The 20,067-nt window shown below is 32.3% G+C and overlaps 1 protein-coding gene across 1 annotated transcript in view; it reads left to right on the top strand.

Moving 5' to 3' along the window:
- LOC127846265 (mucin-2-like) overlaps positions 1-20,067 on the top strand; it is a 92,891-nt gene that overhangs the window by 227 nt on the left and 72,597 nt on the right. The window contains exons 2-19 of the mRNA XM_052377436.1: positions 1,075-1,352; positions 2,102-2,261; positions 3,314-3,349; positions 5,074-5,115; positions 5,695-6,002; positions 6,406-6,559; positions 7,199-7,320; positions 8,426-8,632; positions 8,870-8,978; positions 11,071-11,151; positions 12,159-12,439; positions 12,856-13,015; positions 14,756-14,791; positions 17,560-17,646; positions 18,311-18,322; positions 18,489-18,566; positions 18,818-18,904; positions 19,435-19,515. Of these exons, the coding sequence (XP_052233396.1) occupies positions 5,709-6,002; positions 6,406-6,559; positions 7,199-7,320; positions 8,426-8,632; positions 8,870-8,978; positions 11,071-11,151; positions 12,159-12,439; positions 12,856-13,015; positions 14,756-14,791; positions 17,560-17,646; positions 18,311-18,322; positions 18,489-18,566; positions 18,818-18,904; positions 19,435-19,515 (1,789 nt within the window). The 5' untranslated portion in view covers positions 1,075-1,352; positions 2,102-2,261; positions 3,314-3,349; positions 5,074-5,115; positions 5,695-5,708. The remainder of the gene's footprint in view (positions 1-1,074; positions 1,353-2,101; positions 2,262-3,313; positions 3,350-5,073; positions 5,116-5,694; positions 6,003-6,405; positions 6,560-7,198; positions 7,321-8,425; positions 8,633-8,869; positions 8,979-11,070; positions 11,152-12,158; positions 12,440-12,855; positions 13,016-14,755; positions 14,792-17,559; positions 17,647-18,310; positions 18,323-18,488; positions 18,567-18,817; positions 18,905-19,434; positions 19,516-20,067) is intronic.

Below are 20,067 nucleotides of genomic sequence, written 5' to 3'. Positions count from 1 at the left end.
TGGATCAATTTATTTCCAAAAGTAGGGGTGTCTGGTATACTTATTTCTATATTTAGAATATTTCTTACAGAAATTTCTTTAAGCACAGCGCAGACCCAGATGAGGCGCCGTATCATGCGTCGTCTCATCTGGGTCTACGCTGTTTACAATGTCCTTTTTTCAGGCCGCTAGGCATAAATGGGTTAATTATAAATGTTCTATATTTAGTTCCGATTACAATTTAGCGTCGAAATTCATGTGCGTGAACATTTTTCGTTTTTTATATTAAATATCGATTTAAGCCTTACAAATAAAAAAGCTAGAATAAATAGAGTTCATCTACATTAAAGTTATTGAATAGTTATGTATTCATATGTCAAATTTGTAGATTCTGAATGGCTAATCTAATATAAAAGTATTTGATAGTGAATACTTCTGTTAATTTTTAATTTTTAAGTAATAGTGGTATCAGTTACAAATGAGTACTACTGATTTATAAAATAAAGTGCGGTTCTTTGAAATACCATTTAAAATAAAATCACCTAATGAATCTATTACATTAGAGAACTAGAGAACCTGTGCGTAAATTGTTGTTTAGGGCCTGTAACAAGCGTATTTGCTTTGATTACTACAACTAAAAAAGTAGCAAGTGTTCATTTAAATACGACGAGTTCGATTTTACACCATACGTATCACAGAATATTGAAGCAACATTAAGTTGAAAAGTAGTTATAACAGTATAATGATAACAGATGACAAGTAAATGAGACACCATAGTCTAAAACTAAGTATTGACTTTAAAATACGCAAACAAGGTTTCGTTTATGCGAGCGTAAACATAAGTTCATATTCATTTTACACGTTTGAAAATCCGTGTGTTTTATATTATAACGCAATTATATTTAATGTGCAATATACTATTTATAAAAAGACCAATTATTGGATTTACCTGTTTATTTTGCAGTAATTACACGAACGTTTTAAATTTTCATTTTATAAATTATAAACGCGACAAGTGTCGCGGTCGATATCGAAATATCAGTTCGATGGGCCAATGCTTGTTAATAAACTCAGTATTTTTGACATTGTTGTTAGATATTTGCGCTGAGAGTGGTAGCGTTCTTCAAAGCTTGTCAACAACGACTGACCCCGCAGTTCATATACTGGTTAACGAAGCACAAAATCCGAGTTCCATCGAAAGCACGCTCCTTCGCCAAGCATGGCAGTCGCCTGCAGACACGGATCCAGTTTTATTCGAAATAATTCCCACGAAGACCATCACGTTGTCCGAAATCACCGTAAAAATAAGCGGCCCCGTCGAGGATGTCTTGATAAATCAGAATGTTTTGGAGTCGGAACAACCTATTTCATTGGTATATTAGTTTGTTTTAATTCTCTAGCACACGGTTAACCCATTTATGCCTAGTGGACTCTCCCATCCTTCTAAATTGGATAAATTTATTTCCAAAATTACGGAAGTCTATTATATTTATATCTATATTTAGAATATTTCTTACAGAAATTCCTTTAAGCAAACAGCGCAGACCCTGATGAGACGCCGCATCATGCGGCGTCTCATCTGGGTTTACGCTGTTTGCCAAGGCCTTTTTTTCTAGACGCTAGGCATACATGGGTTAGATACTTATTTATGCAATTTTAAACACAATATGAAGACAGCAACAACAGTTATTATCGTTTTAGAATTGAAAATAATAATATTAAATACAACAAGATAAATGTCAGACAAAGTTTACCTCTTTTTCTTAAAATTATTTTCTGGCGCAATGACGTTAACAGAATTACTTTCAAACATATTCTCATCGATGTTTTGTTTAGCTAATAAATACGTTTATTTGACGTAATATGGCGAAAAAGGTCACTTTACAAGTTTTCTTTCAATAAACAATACAAACCTTTAATTATTTCAAATGTACTGTCCGTAAAAGTAGTTCGCCAACACGGTGTCAAGAAATACTATCTCTACTAAAATAAATAGCCTTTTAATCTGCTTTTCTTTTAATCTTAAAATCAAATCAGTTCCGGATGTGTTTTTGATGTATTTTATATTGGTAGTGTATTTGTATTCACTATTTTCTTTCAACGTATTGCATATTTATAACAGCACTCTACAGGAGGAACCAGATCCCCACAAATATTTACCTTCTACGGTCGATCCAACATAACGACGGAATCAATAACTGTGACCATTCGACATCAACCAGGCGAATCGATAACAATCCAAGAAGTGACTGTCAAAGCATGTACACATCCCGCTCAACCTGGTAAAATTTATTAGCCTACTTTCCTTTTTTTTAATGAGTTCAAATTACAAATTCATTTGGTCATCAGGAGTCTCCAATGTCGCGGAAACCTTTCTCAGAGCACACGGTAGATATACTTGTACAACTTATTCGAAACTTAAATAATGATTTGAATATTTAACCATTTATGCCTTATGGACTCTCACATCCTTCTAAATTGGATCAATTTATTTCCAAAATTAGGGATGTATAGTATATTTTTTTCTATATTTAGAATATTTCTTACGGAAATTTCTTTAAGCAAACAGCGCACACCATGAAGAGACGCCGCATCATGCGGCGTCTCATCTGGGTCTACGCAGTTTGCCAAGGCATTCAGTCTAGACGCTTGGCATAAATGGGTTAAAATATTCAATCTTCTACGAAACTTAAAAGGTTTTATTTTAGTGTTTTATTTTATGTCGTAGAGTCTCATAAAAGGACATGTAAATCACAGGCATACTTTTTGCATGGAGAAACTTTGCCAATTTTAATTTTGGGCTACATCGAATAAACAATATCTTGAATCAACCAATTATTGAAATTATTTGTTTAACTATTTGATAAAATCGAGTCAGTTCTGAACAGAGTATGTGAAAAGTTAGCTCTCGTCTAGGTTTATCACGCATTTTGATTACGCAAAAGGGTATATAACTAGAGATACGTTTAGTTTATTTCATTGCATAATCGCGTTGATTGTTTTTATTTAAGATAACTGGATGTGTGAAACATAAAAAGGGATAGTTTATGTTGAATTTATTCAGATGTTATCCTGCCGCCGAAGAGATAGCATCTTGTACAAATGAGGAAATATAATTACAAATAGATTGTTTATAAAACACTAGAGACTTTGGGTTAAATTAAACTGGCTTTCAATTAAGTTTATTGTTAATTCTAAATGTGTATCCTTCATTGTAACTTTAACTTTTTTCTTTCGATAAGATTTATGTACAGTATATATGACAGTCTAATATCAGTGTTTGCACGGTCGCATGGTTATCGAATAATGATTCATTTTCGTATGATTTTAACAGAAACCACGACGTTTACAGTTCCAACGACTACGTCAGGTACGTTTTCAACTATCTTTATTTTCCAGGAAGTTCTTTATTAACAAATTGAGCCGTATTTCTGACGATGTTTATGTAAATTAATGATGAAAACGTTGCAAAAAAGTTTTTCTTCTCCGATTGATTTGTTTTATTCTTTTAACTTGCTTCTCAATATCGAATACTCTGTAATTAATGTGCTTAACCTGATAATGAATTGATGTTCGTGGTCATAAATATAAATTTTATTGTAAGATAAAGTAGTAAGATGTTTTTTAGATGAGTTAGTTACCCAAACATCAATACTCTCCATTATATAGTTATAGCCCTTTTTTCATAACAGCATTGCGTTGACCTTTAGTTTCTTTTCTTTTACTGTTCAGTTAAGATTGTGTAACGCACCTGTACGGATAGATACTATATTTTGTATGGCCCGTATGTTTGGAGGTTAACAAAACTTCGTTTATACATAACTATATTAAGACCTCATGGGCATTTTATATTGATGGTACCTTGTTTGGGATCTAAGTCTTGGTCATTTTTGTTTTTGTTAAAATTAAAACACGATTTCTGCATCGAAAATAAATCCAACTATTGCTGTGCCACTTAAAGGCTCTATAAAGGTGAAGATCAGTAATTATTTACCGATTTTTAAATATTATTTTCATATTTAATTTATAAAGGTTATCAAAGAACAATATATATATATATGCTATTGGACATTACAATAAAATATGAGCAATACAACTTGTTTCGAGCTCAAAATAAAGTGTCCTCCAAGTCAATTGTGTTTACAAACAATCCGTTTATTTACATCGCTGTTTACTAGGGAAAGAGAAAGTGAAAGTGACTAAGGTCACCAAAAATATATCGATGGTTTTTTAACGTTTTTTGGTATAACTCACAAAGTAGGTCTCTTCTAAATGGTTAAAACGTTTGTAATGAACTAATAAGTCATTTTCTGCTGGTAAAAAGTTGTTTGAAATAGAATTAAAATTGAATTTTCTATCGGCTATTTTAGCATATGTCACCGCTCTGAGGCTACACATCACGTTAGTTGCAAAAATGTAAACATTTCTTCCAATTATGAAACGAGTATATCTTCCATAGTTCTTGGCAACGTTGTACCTAAGCTGTGTTATTAGCAGTTTTTATGCAAGAGTAACTGAAATCCGGTAAAAATCATACCAGTTGATATGCATAATAATTGGATTTGTCACCTTTATAGAGCCTTTAATACCAAAATACTTGTTATCCAGATCTTGCATAAAAGTTCAGTACGATCAAAGTAATATTTTCCTAATAAAGGCGACTTTGTTTAATTACAGACGAATGAATTGATCCATAATTAATAGGCATCATTTGTTTCTATCTTATTTTGTTTGATACATGAAAGAAAGTTACATTTGCATTCAGAAAAAGAGATCAGAAATAAGTTTACAACACTTCGCTCGGTAAACGTTCCCAATTTGTTTAAGGAATAACTAATGCCGCTCCTACCCTCCAACATGATGTCATTCGGTGCCCCGTTAATGAAAAAGCTTCTTCGGAGGATGAAAGCTGGCCAATTAACTTTCTCCCTGTAGACAATTACAATAAAAAACAATAGTTTTCCAACTTATTTCGCCCCAATTGTGCAAAAAAGTACCATGTGCCTTTAAATTTCATGGTCACATGGTACCTTTTTGCACCAAGGGAGCGATACGTTACTCTGCAACATAACTGAACGTAAATATTGATTTCAGTTTTTGGTTCAACTACTCCAGGGTCCACGACAACTTCGTCCGGTTGGTATTTATTGTATATTATGGACGATGGTCCCGTTTTAGTTTTTAAGCTTAATTAGTATTAAGTTAATTAAGGATAAATTACTGCAATTATAGGCAATATTTCGTTAATTTAAAATAAGAGGAACAATTAGAAATGTATTTAGTTAATAAAAAAAAAACAACAGCATACAATCATCACCATTAGGAAGAAGAGTATTTGAACAAATTCTACATTAAGAACGATTTATATTATGTTGTTGGAAATATGTTTCAATATTAAAAATAAAAACATTAAATCAAGTTTTAATACCGTTAAAAAATCTTTTTTTTAATCCTCAACGATGGTTGAGAAGAGGGCTTTGAAGTAAATATCTTATATTGGAATCAAATAAATATTTTGGTTTCAATAATAAGTGTGAGAATCTTTACCTCTGTTTGGTAATGAAGCATATAAGTTGAAGCGTATCACACTACTTTGAAATTGTTTATATGTATATACGTTACTAACGAATGATGTCTTCCTAATAATTTAAGAACATTTTTAAGTTGTTTAGATAAATCTGATTCTGTATCGTGCATTCACTGTTTTGTCATCAGGCTGCGAAAAGAAAATGCTGGATGGGGAAAAAAACAGCAATCACATCTCTGTAATTTATAATGACGTGATGGAAGGCAACAACGCCTTGTTCAGCTCGCCTGCGACAGAAAATGATGGGTTTTTGATAACCACGGCAGCACAAGAGCATAGGTTTTTGGTGGAGCTCAAAAACATCCAGCCGGACTCAATTTATTTGGCAAACATAACCGTCCGTGTTCTGCCTGTCACTCAGTCACTCTTTGGCACTGCGCCGATAACTGTCGAATTTTTCACACATGACTCGACCGGACACATTGAGGACACCCATGTAATTACTTTTGTAATAAGTGATATTAAGAATAACCGCCTGCTAATGAAGTCGACGTTTCACTGTGTTTATATTTTAAATTCTCGCAATTTTCAGCAGCCTTATAATGTAATGTATTCTTTTAACCCATTTATGCCTAGAAGACTCTCCCATCCTTCTAAATTTGATCAATTTATTTCCATAATTAGAGATGTCAAGTATATTTATTTCTATATTTAGAATATTCCTTAAAGAAATTCCTTTAAGCAAACAGCGCAGATCCAGATGAGACGCCGCATCATCATCTGGGTCTACGCTGTTTGCCAATACTTTTTTTCTATTCGCTAGGCATAAAAGGGTAAAACACACATATTTGCAAATCACGCTTGTATTGTATCATGTATTTTTATTAATGTTTTTTTAGACATTACAACAAACAACCGCCTCCATCTATACGCTCTTGGATCCACAAGTAATTGAGCTTAAGTACCCAACGGTTTTGATAGTGGTAAAGAGCAAATTTCCGTTTGAAGTCCTAGTAAAAGATCTGCAGTTGGTCGCATGCTTTGAACCTGCAGGTAGTTTATATATTTGAACCTTTGTTCATGCTTATTCAGAATTTATCCATTCCTATAATTGTATTTATATATTTTGTTTGCATACATTTTAAATGGAATATTCTATAAAAATGTTCAGTGATCATTCCGGTCATTTATGCATAACAATATATTTTCACTGTTATTTCTTTCGTTGAAGAACAACACAAACAACAAAGTGTTAGACATATATATTAACGTCGAGTGTTCTAAGTATAATGACGTCAACCACAATACGTCACATTTAGTCATATATATGGTATCTTATATGGGTTTTAAATTGATATAAAACTTTATTGACCTAGTGGAGTTCAGGAATTTTGTTTCATAGCGAGCCTACAGAGAGCTTAGTGTAACATTTACTGAATAGGTTTACTATTTAATTATATGAGCTGACAACTGTTGTCAGATCTTTTGTCAGCACAGTCCAAAAGGAAGTAAATCAAAGCTATGTAAATGTGTTTGGTGCTTTATTATTGGAATAGTGTTGAATGTTATATTTTCCTAAAAACCTAATATTGTAAACGACAGATAAACATTGATTAAATGTATGCGATATATTTATAATAATTTTATTATACTATAACATGAATTATGAATTTTGATATCTTAATTTGGTAGAACCGACCACTACAACAGCTGTCCCAGGTACAACGACGACCATTGCCCCCAGCGTAACAACACCGTGTATGATAACAGACGGCATGTTGGACGAAGCGTATATCTCAAATGATATGATGACGGTATTGTTTTGTTTTAATCCATTTATGCCTTGCGTCTAGAACAAAGGCCTTTGCAAACAGCGTAGACCCAGATGAGACGCCGCCTGATGCGGCGGTTCTTCAGGGTCTGCGCTGTTTGCTAAAAGGAATTTCTGTAAGAAATATTCTAAATATAAAAATAAATATCATAGACATCTCTAATTTTGGAAATAAATTGATCCAATTTAGAAGGATGTGAGAGTCAACAAGGCATACATGCGTTAACCGACCGATCGATAGAAAGGCTATTAAAAAGATAGTTACCATGATTCAAATAGCGCATTGTTTTAGGTCTGGTATTTAGTCAATTTTGTTTTGTTTAATTGTAAAATGATGTGTGTTTAGTTGCCCCAGAAGGAATCTATTAATCAAATGCCATTTCTGATTTTGGTCACAATTACTGAACAAAATCGAAAGAATTTGTCATGAACGCTTGGCATGAGAGTTCAAAATATAATAAATATACATTAAAATATATAACAATATAAATACAAATATAAAATTTAATAACCTTAAGCTCAGACAATGTACGTTTCACTTAAGATTTCGTTTGGGATACAATGTATTGTAAATAGTGGGATACAATGTATTGTAAATAGTGGGATACAATGTATTGTAAATAGTGGGATACAATGTATTGTAAATAGTGGGATACAATGTATTGTAAATAGTGGGATACAATGTATTGTAAATAGTGGGGTACAATGTTTTGTAAATAGTGGGATACAATGTATTGTAAATAGTGGGATACAATGTATTGTAAATAGGTTGAGGTGAGGTAAACGTCAATATTACTTAAATTGAAATACGAAAATAAACAACAACCACTACAAATGTTCACTTAGTTTTCATAGAAAAGGCATATTGCAACTTCTAGTTAATGTGTAAAGTAAATATTAAAGTTAAACTATAATGTTAAGATGAGGGTTATTTCCGATGTCAACGTCATATCCATGTATCATTTGTAATATTTTTATGCTATTCTATGATTGATTGATGTTTTATTTCCATAAAAATTTCGCTAAATAATAACGTCGACCTTTTTCGTAAGGTGCACATTGTTTATGCATATGTGTTTATTTTGCAGTTGACCGTTGATAACCAGCTTTTACTTCTGCCTTCACCTTGGGACAGGGCGAATCAAAAACTATTTTTGCCGAATGTGCAAAGAAAAGTCATTCTTTCCATCGTTTTTGGAGCTCCTACATATGTTTCCCATCTCGTGCCGGATTTTTATACACCAAATATCAGCACCATGACAGTGTCTGATGGAAATGATGCGATAAACATGTTGGTTAGTATATTTAAATTCTAATAAATTAAATTAAATTAAAATTTTATAAAATATGTATCGCTCGTGTTTTATTTTTAGACGAAAATTGTTTTTCTTTTTAAAAATAAGCATCTTAATTATAAACTTTGTCTTTTTTAAAAATATTGAAATTAATAACATAATATTTAAGCACACTTTTTATTCAGTATGTGATAAAATTGTTTTAAGGTTTATCGTAATAAAGCTTACATTTTTCAGAACTCACCATTGATTGGCAAAAATGTGAAAACGCTGGATATAACAATCACTCCCAAAACGCCAGGGTCTGATCTTAAATTTAAGATTGCAATATTTGGATGTTTTGAAGGTAACCATTCAGCGATGTTTTTAAAATTTTAATATAGGTGATTTATATAAAGAGTCAAAGCTTTTGAAGTAGTTTAATTTACTCTGACCACAACTATTTAAGTTTCATATTTAACCATATTGCAGTGATATACATTTTAAAATAGTCGTTTTGCATGATGTAGAATACACGTTAAACATTAGTACAAACAGAGCTCCAGATAAGGATTAAGTCTAAAGGGTATTTTACCCCCTGCTATTATTGTTAAAGCGTATTTTACTCCTTTGTTTCAGCCACATTTTCAAAGAAAACTGACATTTATAATGCATGGCATGTTTAATCTAGAGATTTTATTATTTGTTTTTTATATTAATAAATGCAAATAGAAAGAATATAAAATGATGATATGAACATACTTTCTTTAAAATATTCCCACAGGAACCGCTGGTTGCTTAAAACGTCCCTTTTTGATCCACAAAACATGATGGGTCGCCATTATCATAACAAGCTTACTTATGATTGACTTACTTTTGATTCAAAGGTTTACACTTTAAACTCAACTAGATTTTTGGTGAAACCGGTTACGCACTTTGATCGATTAAAATTACGTACCAAGATTTGTATTGCGTAATGTTACGTACTAGGCCGATTTTAAATGCGTTTTTGTTAATTTTTCAATGCGCAAATACGCAGATACGCATCTTATCTGGAGCTCTGCGGTACAAATAAAGAATATAATTTAAATTTCCATATATTATAAATATTGTTTGTCTTGTCGAAAATATCAATTCGTGTACATACGTCAAATGTAAAATAATAATGAATTACAATATTTCTTTTAGAACTTTGTGCTTATACGGTAATTTGCAATATTTTGTACGAGTAAATTAACTCTTACATTCGACTTACCTTAAAAAAACAACACTAAAGAGTAGATTCGAAAATTATGTTGTACAATCGAATTTTATTTCACAAGTTGTTATAGAAACACATTCAACGAATGCCGTAGCCACGAGTGAAACTCAAAGTAATTTATTTTTATGATCACGACTGATATAAATTTTCTATGAATCGCCTAAAGAAACTTATTTGTCTTTTTATGGTTAAATGCAAATAAAAACACTTCCAACAAAACCACGAACAAGGTTTAAAAGTCACACGTTTGCGTATTATGATGTCATCAAAGTATCTCTTAATAACGTCATATATGAGTTGGCAATTAAACACATGACTAAACATATGCGGTGCTGTAGCTAAATAATAGTATACTAGTAGTTAATATTGTTCATACATTTATTTGAAACGCATGTTTGTGTATACTCTACCAATATGTTCGATTGTGAAAAATGTAAATTGCACTGATAGTCAAGCTGGGACATTCGCAGTTTAGCTGCCTCTGAATGTGATTAATAGTTTTAAACAGTTCAAAACATGTCAGCATGCCATATCTCACCAATAAGCCCAGCTAAATTCACATACAAGATTAAGTACACGATTTGAAAAAGAAAGAACATGCAACGCGTTTTAAGTGTATGTATGTACCAGTTGTCATGTTTTACATTTTGCTGGCTCGCCATTAACGACCCCAGGTAAATAATAATTGATGTTTCTTGTTTTATGAGGCAAAACTTTGCTGTCTCAAAACGCTAGAGAAAATATGTTCCCTTTTGAAGATTGTGTGTTTTATTTTAGACATTGAATAATTTGTTTTGATAATAATATAACTTTGATTGTTTTTACAAATAAATAAAACAAATGCAAATATAACGTTATACCAAAATAAATTATATCCAGATCTTGTATATGAGTTGATTATGATCAAAGGCATATTTACAAAAAAACACCATAGAAGCGAATCCATTTAGTTACTGAATACCGAATGTATCAATTGTTGATACGCATCATTTATATCTATCTTGTATTGATACCTAACTGACATGCAACGCGTTTAAGTCGTATACATGTACCAGTTATCATGTTCTAGATGTTGCTTGAAAATTTGATTTAACAATACATATCGCAGATTATTAAATATTTGTTAAGAGATTCACAACATGCTAAGACGCACTTAAAATAAATGGTTATATAGATTTTTGAAACCATATTGTTTTAGCTGTCGAGACAACTTCAGCAGTTGTAATTACACAACCATTGGTCTCCTCGACAGAAGCTACACCATCAACTACACAGCCAGGTAAATAATGTTAAAGTTCATCTGATGTTGTTATATAGGTGAACACAGGATTTCTTAACGCACAAAGGAGAATATATTTGTTCTTTGTACACCTTGATTTTATTATGCATATTGTAAAATTATCCACGTAATAATGTATCGTTGAATTTGCTTTACTAGTTACTTTGTATCCATATTAAATAATGTTTCAAGCATTCAAATAAATACTAATTTGCGACGATAAAATTAATATATGCATTCATATATGGACTTTGAAGGTAATACATGTATTTGATACCAATTCAGTATTTGAGACAGAAAACCTGTGTAGTATTTGTTAAAAATTATATAAGAGAGGTTGCAAATAAGTAAAATAATGAATTAAATTAGCGGCAAGCAATCATAGAGACAGGACGTTCGACTTTGGCCGATATATATGCTAATTCGTAAGTATGTATACAGATGTGGAATATTTTGAAATAACGTTTAAAACACGATAACCTAATAAATTTATTACATTGGAAGACTTCAGTGTTAAGGTTGTTTAGGGCCTTTAACACCTGTCGTTACTATGAGGACGGCAACTAAGAAAGGAGCAGGTATTCTTCTAAATATGTCGTTGTCGATCTTTCAGCAAACGTGTTGATATTGAAGCGGTAGTAGTACAAATATAATGTATTCATGTTGTATAGAACCAGAAGAAAAAAATTAAAAGGAACACTGTTCTAAACCGATGAGGGGGTTTTTGACATCGGAAAAAAAGGTTTTGGTTTCAATAGCGTAAACATCTTCTGATATACATCTACAAAAATGACTTTCGAGTTGTTTTATATTATACTGAACTAATATTCAGTATATTTATAGTTAAGCCAACATTACTGAGTATGATGTTTCTTACGTCATTATTTGTCTATCGGTTTAGAGTTAACTTTACACATTTAAACAGCCAAATGCCAATACTGAAATTGCAGTGCGATAGGGCTTTGATACTTAATAAATATAGTATGTGTGATATTTTCTTTTTATAGAAATTTGCGCTATGAATGGAACCGTTGTTCAAACACTAACATCTGAGACTAACCCTGCAATAAAGATAAGGGTTACAGAAGGAGAAAATCCGAGTAGTTCAATCGAAGATACTCTTGATGGCCAAGCATGGCTGTCGTCTCCAGAAACAGATAAAGTTACTTTCGAAATTACTCCCGAAAAGCCTCTTCTGTTGTCCGAAATCAGCATAACAACAACAAACTACGTTAAAGATGTTACGTTCATTCTTCGTGTGGAGGAGTTTCCCGACCCTCTTTCAGTGGTAGAATATTTTGTTTATATTCATCAGGCCACACATACGAACAATCTTACTTGTTTTGACCTTACTTTATCAAAATAATATTCAGACGCATTTACTTAACCACGCAATTACTAACGAATGAAAATAAACGTTATTTTACTTTGGTAATTAAAACAGTAATATGACTTAAAACGGCATTCAAAAGTCACTAGACAAGAGTTTTGCCTAATAATATACCAATCCTTACTGATTTCAAATTAACAGTCCATAAAGGAGGTCATGGTCTTGCGAATAAGCGTCTAAAATTCTCGTCTTTACTTTAATAAATATGTGTAGTTGCTGAGACGAATAATTGCAAAATGATTTTTTGTTTAATTTTACCTTGATACTGTGTTTATTTTCACGGATTACTTTCAATTTATTACATTTGTGTGCAGACCCAAACAGTAGAATCTGGAGGAACAAATACTATTTCCTTTCCCGGTGTACCCGATTTAACGACGACATCAATAACTGTGACCATTACATATCGGTTCGATGAATCAATAACAATCAAAGACGTGACTGTCAACGCATGTATACATCCTACGCAGCCAGGTAAAGTTCATTTTCAGATTTGGTCTTCATATTTATTTTTTTTTAAGTTTACAATACTCTCTCATTCTCATATATATATATTCCACGTCATGTCAACGACCGTCTTCCTTATAGAACACACAGTACGGGTACTCGCAAAACGCTCATTTGAAACTAAATTTTAGATGGGATTGTTTTCTTGAGCGCTTACCAAAAGTTATTTGGGTCCTATCGAAAGCCTCAGCTATACGATTGACTATCTGTATTATTTTATTTGTACCATCTCACGTTGCTGTGTGTAAAATACGTTAAGAATGGTGCTTTGCTAAAATAGTGAGAAGTTCGACTCAAAACCTTTTTGTTTTAACTATGAAAACTTATGTCTGAAGTGGATAAACATGTCCTTGATTAAATCCAATGAGTTTGAAAAAATTCTCTGGAGACCTAACTCAACCCATTTATGCCTAACGTCTAGAAAAAAGGCCTAGGCAAACAGCGTAGACCCAGATGAGATGATGCGGCGTCTCATCAGGGTCTGCGCTGTTTTTTTTAAGCAATTTCTGTAAGAAATATTCTAAATATAGAAATAAATGTACTACACATCCTTAATTTTGAAAAAAAGATCCAATTTAGAAGGATGGGAGAGTCCACTAGGCATAGATGGGTTAACCTAATTATCTATACGTGTATTCAAGTGTTACTTATGTAGGTTACTTATACAGTTCTCCATCGAGGGTGATGTTTTGTTAAAATGGCATTTATACATATATATAACATAATTGTTTTTTTTTTAAATATAGACTGTGTTGATGATGTAATTCATATAGCATGTATTTTAAGTAAACACATTGTTTTTATTATTTAAAAAAACTAGTTTCGATGTGAACATTTAATCAATTTGTTGAATCTTTAAACAAATTTTGCTGGATGATAAAGTGATAAGATAAAAAAGGCATGGCACGTTGTAACATTCACACATAATAATAAATAAACATTAAAAACAATAATAAAACTGTACATAAAACAGCACGAGTTAATTTTGTTTAACGTATTGTTATGTTGTATTTTTCATTTTGTGTCATAGTTGCTCGTGAAGGACATGTACATCAGATGCAAAATTGAATGAAGAAACACAGCCTTTGTTGGCAATACGAAATTATACTTTCAAGGGTTATTCAACAACAGTATACTGAAGTCAATCGATCATTAAACATATTGATCAGAGCCTTGAACAAAATACAGATTCATTAATATAGAATATGTTACGAGAACGATGTTTCGAAGATTTATTATGCAGTTTCATTTCGCCGAATGGCATTTGATTCAGGGAGATATTTTTAATTTATTGTTTGACGTTGATTTGAAGATTGATTACGCAATTTGATTTTGCCTAATGGGGTGTAATTCGAAGCTATAATTACTAGTTTACATTATTGGATATCGCGTTCATAGTTTTAGACGGGTAATATAAAGTTGACAAGTTTCAAATGAATTTAGTCAGTGCTGCTCACGTCTTCGAAACATTTGTAAGAATAAGAAAATGTAAAAAATTAAACATTGATTGTTGATGACTTTAAGTGCATCGAGACTGGCTATCTATAAAGTTTATTGTTTGTTCTAATTTTGGCCATTTTCATCTTTATCGTGGCCATATCTTTAAACTATTTGATAAGATTCCATTATATCACTTAATATAGTATCATCATTTTCTTGGAACAATATTTTTGAATAATGATTCATTTTGTTGTATTATTTTCGCAGAAACCACAACAGTTACAGTTCCAACATCTACGTCAGGTACTTACTCAACTTAAATTGTTCCTAGGTAGTTTCATATTGAAAGGTTGACAATAATGCAGTTTGAAATCGTTGCAAAATGTTTTTTTCATTCTGATTAAGTCTTCGTTTTTTTAATACAATGGCTTTTAATAATCATTAAGACTCTTTTTATATACATTTATCGTGATTGAAGAAAGTATTAACAACTTGATCAAGGTGGATGGTTTTATGATGTTTTCGATGCTTAAACACCTTTACTCTGCATTCAGGATTTATTTCCCGTTGTTGTAATTTCATCATCGGGGTGTGGCAACGTTTTGTTTCTTTATAAAGTTGAATACTATCATCACGTCAAGTACATCTTTATAAACATAGAATCATTTTTTTCCTGTTAACTCGTGATTGTATCGATGTGAAATATGTAATAAATAGCCTTTGTTAATAGATTAATATTTATACCTCATCGGCATTTTATAGGGATGGACGTTCGATCGGAATCTAGATCATTGTAACTTTGGTTAAAATGAACACAATGTTTCGGCGCAATGACTCGAGCCAAAATTAAATTATTGTTATCAAAATTCAAACCACAATAATTGAGATCCTGATCTTGCATGCGCGTTCAATAGGATCAAAGTTACATTTTCTAAAAACTGAAAAACGCGCCTTTGTTAACTTATTTAAGAATGCATATATCCAGTGTAATTAATCATCTGTCATATCTGCATTATGTTGATTCATGAATGGCTGTGTAATTAGTCTGCTGTAAAGAGATCGAACAGGTTTGAGTTTAGAAAGAACCTTTCTTAAATTATCCTTGTTTATATTAAGGTAATTAAAACAGCGCCTACAAATATCCTACTCACATGTGCATTAGAAGTTACATGTTGAGTATAATTATAAACTTATACACGTGCATGAACATATGGGCCGTGCTCTGTGAAAATGGGGTTGAATTGATGTGCATAAAGTGTCTTCCCTGATTAGCCTCTGCAGTCCGCACAGGCTTATCAGAGACGTCACTTTCTTTTTTATGATATTTTTTCGTTTCAAGAAAATCGCTTCTTAGCAAAAATCCAGTTAAGGTTAAGGCGCAGAGTTTCGTCCCTGATTATCCTGTGCGGACTGCACTTTACTCACCTTCATTAAACCACCTTTTCAGAGAGCACGGACAAAATTTTAAGACGTGTTAACAAGGAGTGCCAGAATGTTGCAAATACTTTAATTTTTGAAAAGGAAGTTAATAAGTCATTTCATCAAAATAACGTATCGCGATCGGGAAGTATTAAAGAAGTAGCCAAGAAACTTGGATAAAAGTTATCAAAAATAGATGGTTTGTACTAACCCGTGTTTACTACAGTTAATTTTTATTTCAATGGATCCCTTATGGTGTTCTACCGGTTTTTCGTTAGGGTTGTGCAATTTAAGGCTTTTACGAAAGCTTATTATGTGTTACAAATTAGAACCATAAATACTTCTTTAACCTATGAGAAAAACATTCTCATTTTTCATTATCTTGATCCTTACTTAAGCTTTGGTTTACGTAATGACGTTATATCCAGATAAATATAAAAGTTATTTTTTCACCTGAAATTTTATTAGTCCCCTACCGGTTTCACCGGAGGGGACCTATGGTTTGTCTCTCCGTCCGTCACACTTTTCTGGATCCTGCGATAACTTTAAAAGTTCTTAATATTTTTTCATGAAACTTGAAACATAGATAGATGCACGTCATTTTATTTTGTTCCTACGTCAAAAATTCTGGTTGCTTTGGCAACAAATTGACTAGAAATACCGCTGAAAATGGATGTTTTTTTGGATCCTGCGTTAACTTAAAAGTGCATCATATTTTTTCATGAAACTTGAAACATGGATAGATGGCAATATGGACATTTTGCACGTCATTTCATTTTGTTCCTACGTCAAAAATTCTGGTTGCTATGGCAACAAATAAAACAATCTGACAATGGTGGAATTTCTGACAATGGTGGAGCCGGAAGGGGACATATATTACTTGGGAATAGTCTTGTTTGCGGTGGGTCCAATTAAAACAAAACCGTTTTATGAAAATACCTGCAGCAGATGTTAGGCGGGCGGCTTACAGGAAAAAGTTGTATGTTTACTCATATAGTTTTTATCTAATCATCATTACTATTGATTGATGTAAACGAGGCCATCCAAGTAGACGATTGGTATGGCACGTTGGCACTCGTCTGTAATTTCAATAAAAATATCTTTGAGCTGGTGCCACGAATTACATTTCACAAACAACCGGTCCGTTTGTGACAACATCTTATGCTGCATCTGTTACGCCTACCGGTATCTTTGCAAAGATTTGCATGTCCTTGCATAAATCCTTTCGATATCTTCCTTACTCGCTTGAAGGTCCTTAAGATCACGTTAATGGTTAAACGTTTGATGGCGTGTACTAACCAGTATGTATAACCGTTAAAACGGTCCTTGATAAATCTTAGAAGGCTATTGTTTTGAATCAGGATTTCATATGTAAAAATAATTTGCAATATACTTTAGCGTTTGGATTTTAAATTATGAACACACATGAAAAATAAAAAACAAAATGACTGTATACAAATTTAACAATTTAAACGAGAACTTTAAACGGGCGTTTTTACTATTAGATGCCACTGTTTTGTAATACAAAATATATCTTGTAGCTCAATCTGCAACTGGCAAAACACAAACTACCGGTCCGTTGGTGTCAACGGCAACACCGCCTCAACTTTTCACCTTTGTGGTATATGTATAAAAATGAATATATCTTATAGCTGAATCCACAACTGGAACAACTCAAACTACCGGTCCGTCTGTGACAACTTCAACACCACCTACGACATTATCTGTTACAACATCAGGTATGTTTATCAACATTGTGTAGGTTTTTTCTATAAAGCTTGTCGATTAACTAACTAAACGTTTGGGCGTCATTAAACTTACGCTGAAATGAACAAAGTTGGAGTTTGTTTACGATACAGTATAATCTTTACCTAAGAGTTTTCGTTTGCAATCTGTTTCTCCGTTGAGATCGTCCAATGTAAAAAAGCCATGTACTAAATCTGTATTACGTTATTTAGATGATAAAAAATTAAATAGTATGTGTGAAAAAATCATCTTAATTCATCAAGCTTAAAGTAAGCTTGTGTCCATGTTATGAAGTCATTTTTTTCAATAAAATTATAGTGTTTCTTCATATATTATTGATTATACAAGCGATTGAAAACGGGAAGTATTTCAAGAACGCGTACAATGGAAGTCGGGAATGCGATGCCTAGGAAAAAATTGATGTCATGGGCAATAAAACATAGACACCCTATTTAAAGATCTGGATTGCGATTTTAATGGTGTCTGTTGTTGAAAGTAACCTGACTGTTTTCATGTGTATAACTTGTATCATCAGCGCACAAATAAAACTTTCGACTCTAATGAAACGAGTCTACTAGATTTTCACGTAAATATTTTCAAGCCTGAAAGTAACCGTTGTTATATGACCTGTTAATGTATTTTTTTTAACGTTTTCAGGTCCAGGTAGAGGTAAGTCGATGCAAATATTTTGTTTCATACCATTTCGTAATTCTAAATTGAAACTGTTTTTCCTTCTTTGAATGTGAATACAGTGGAATATCGTATTTACAACTTATGATATTTAAATCTGATATATAACACAAACGGATATTCTTCTATGTTGTATGTCTTACAGTAACAACCACAACTGCTGTTGTATCGCCATTCTCGACAACAGTGTCGCAACCATCGCCGCCAACAGTCAGCATTTCGGGTATAAGTTTATGCACCCTTAAGTACTTTTCTAATTGATAGATGTAACTTTTATTGTTTTCAAATTGAATCGATGACAAATAATGTTATTGTTTACAAACATTATCTTGTCGGAAAGGCAATTTAGTTAATATTTAAAAAAAACTTTCCAAATATCTTATTCTAGATGGGTAGGTGATGTTCGTATTTTCCCGTTCGAGTTTTTAGTGCGCAAATTTAAGAAAGCCCCTTACATATATATATATCTTGTAGCTGGTTCCACAACAGGCATACCACCAACTACCGGTCCTTCTGCGACAACGGCAACACCGCCGACGACTGCATCTATTACAATAGCTGGTATGTTTGTAAACGTTTTCGTGGCTCGTTTTATGAGGCAAAACTTTGCTGTCTCAAAAAGCTAGAGAAACTATGTTTCCTTTTGAAGATTTGTGTTTTATTTTAGACATTGAATAATTTGTCTTGATAATAATATAACTTTGTATTTACAAATAAATAAAACACATGCAAATATTGTTCTGAAACGTTATACCAAAATAAATTATATCCAGATCTTGTATATGAGTTGATTATGATCAAAGGCACATTTACAAAAAACACCATAGAAGCGAATCCATTTAATTACAAAATAATGAATGTATAAATTTTTAATACGCATCATTTATATCTATCTTGTATTGATACCTAACTGACATGCAACGCGTTTAAGTCGTATACATGTACCAGTTATCATGTTCTAGATGTTGCTTGAAAATTCGATTTAACAATACATATCGCAGATTATTAAATATTTGTTAAGAGATTCACAACATGCTAAGACGCACTTAAAATAAATGGTTATATAGATTTTTGAAACCATATTGTTTTAGCTGTCGAGACAACTTCAGCAGTTGTAACTACACAACCATCGGTCTCCTCGACAGAAGCTACACAATCAACTACACAGCCAGGTAAATAATGTTAAAGTTCATCTGATGTTGTTATATAGGTGAACACAGGATTTCTTAACGCACAAATGCTAGAGAAAATATTTGTTCTTTGTACACCTTGATTTTATTAGGCATATTGTCAAAATATCCCGGTAATAATGTATCGTTGTATTTGCTTTACTAGTTACTTTGTATCCATATTTAATAATGTTTCAAGCATTCAAATAAATACGAATTTGCGACGATAAAATGTATATATGCATTCATATATGGACTTTGAAGGTAATACATGTATATGATACCAATTCAGTATTTGCAACAGAAAACCTGTTTAGTATTTAAAAAAGTAATATAAGTAGTTGCAAACAAGTAAAATAATGAATTAAATTAGCGGCAAGCAATCATAGAGACAGGACGTTCGACTTTGGCCGATATATATGCTTATTCGTAAGCATGTACACCGATGTGGTTTTTTTTTTAAATAACGTTTAAAACAAGATAACCTAATAAATCTATTACATCGGAAGACTTCAGTGTAAAGGTTGTTTAGGGCCTTGAACACCTGTCGTTACT

This window comes from Dreissena polymorpha, chromosome 9, assembly GCF_020536995.1.
Source record: "Dreissena polymorpha isolate Duluth1 chromosome 9, UMN_Dpol_1.0, whole genome shotgun sequence".
Classification (NCBI taxonomy): Eukaryota; Metazoa; Mollusca; class Bivalvia; order Myida; family Dreissenidae; genus Dreissena; species Dreissena polymorpha.
Note: the sequence above shows the minus strand (reverse complement) of the source record. Positions and strands in the feature narration are given on the sequence as shown.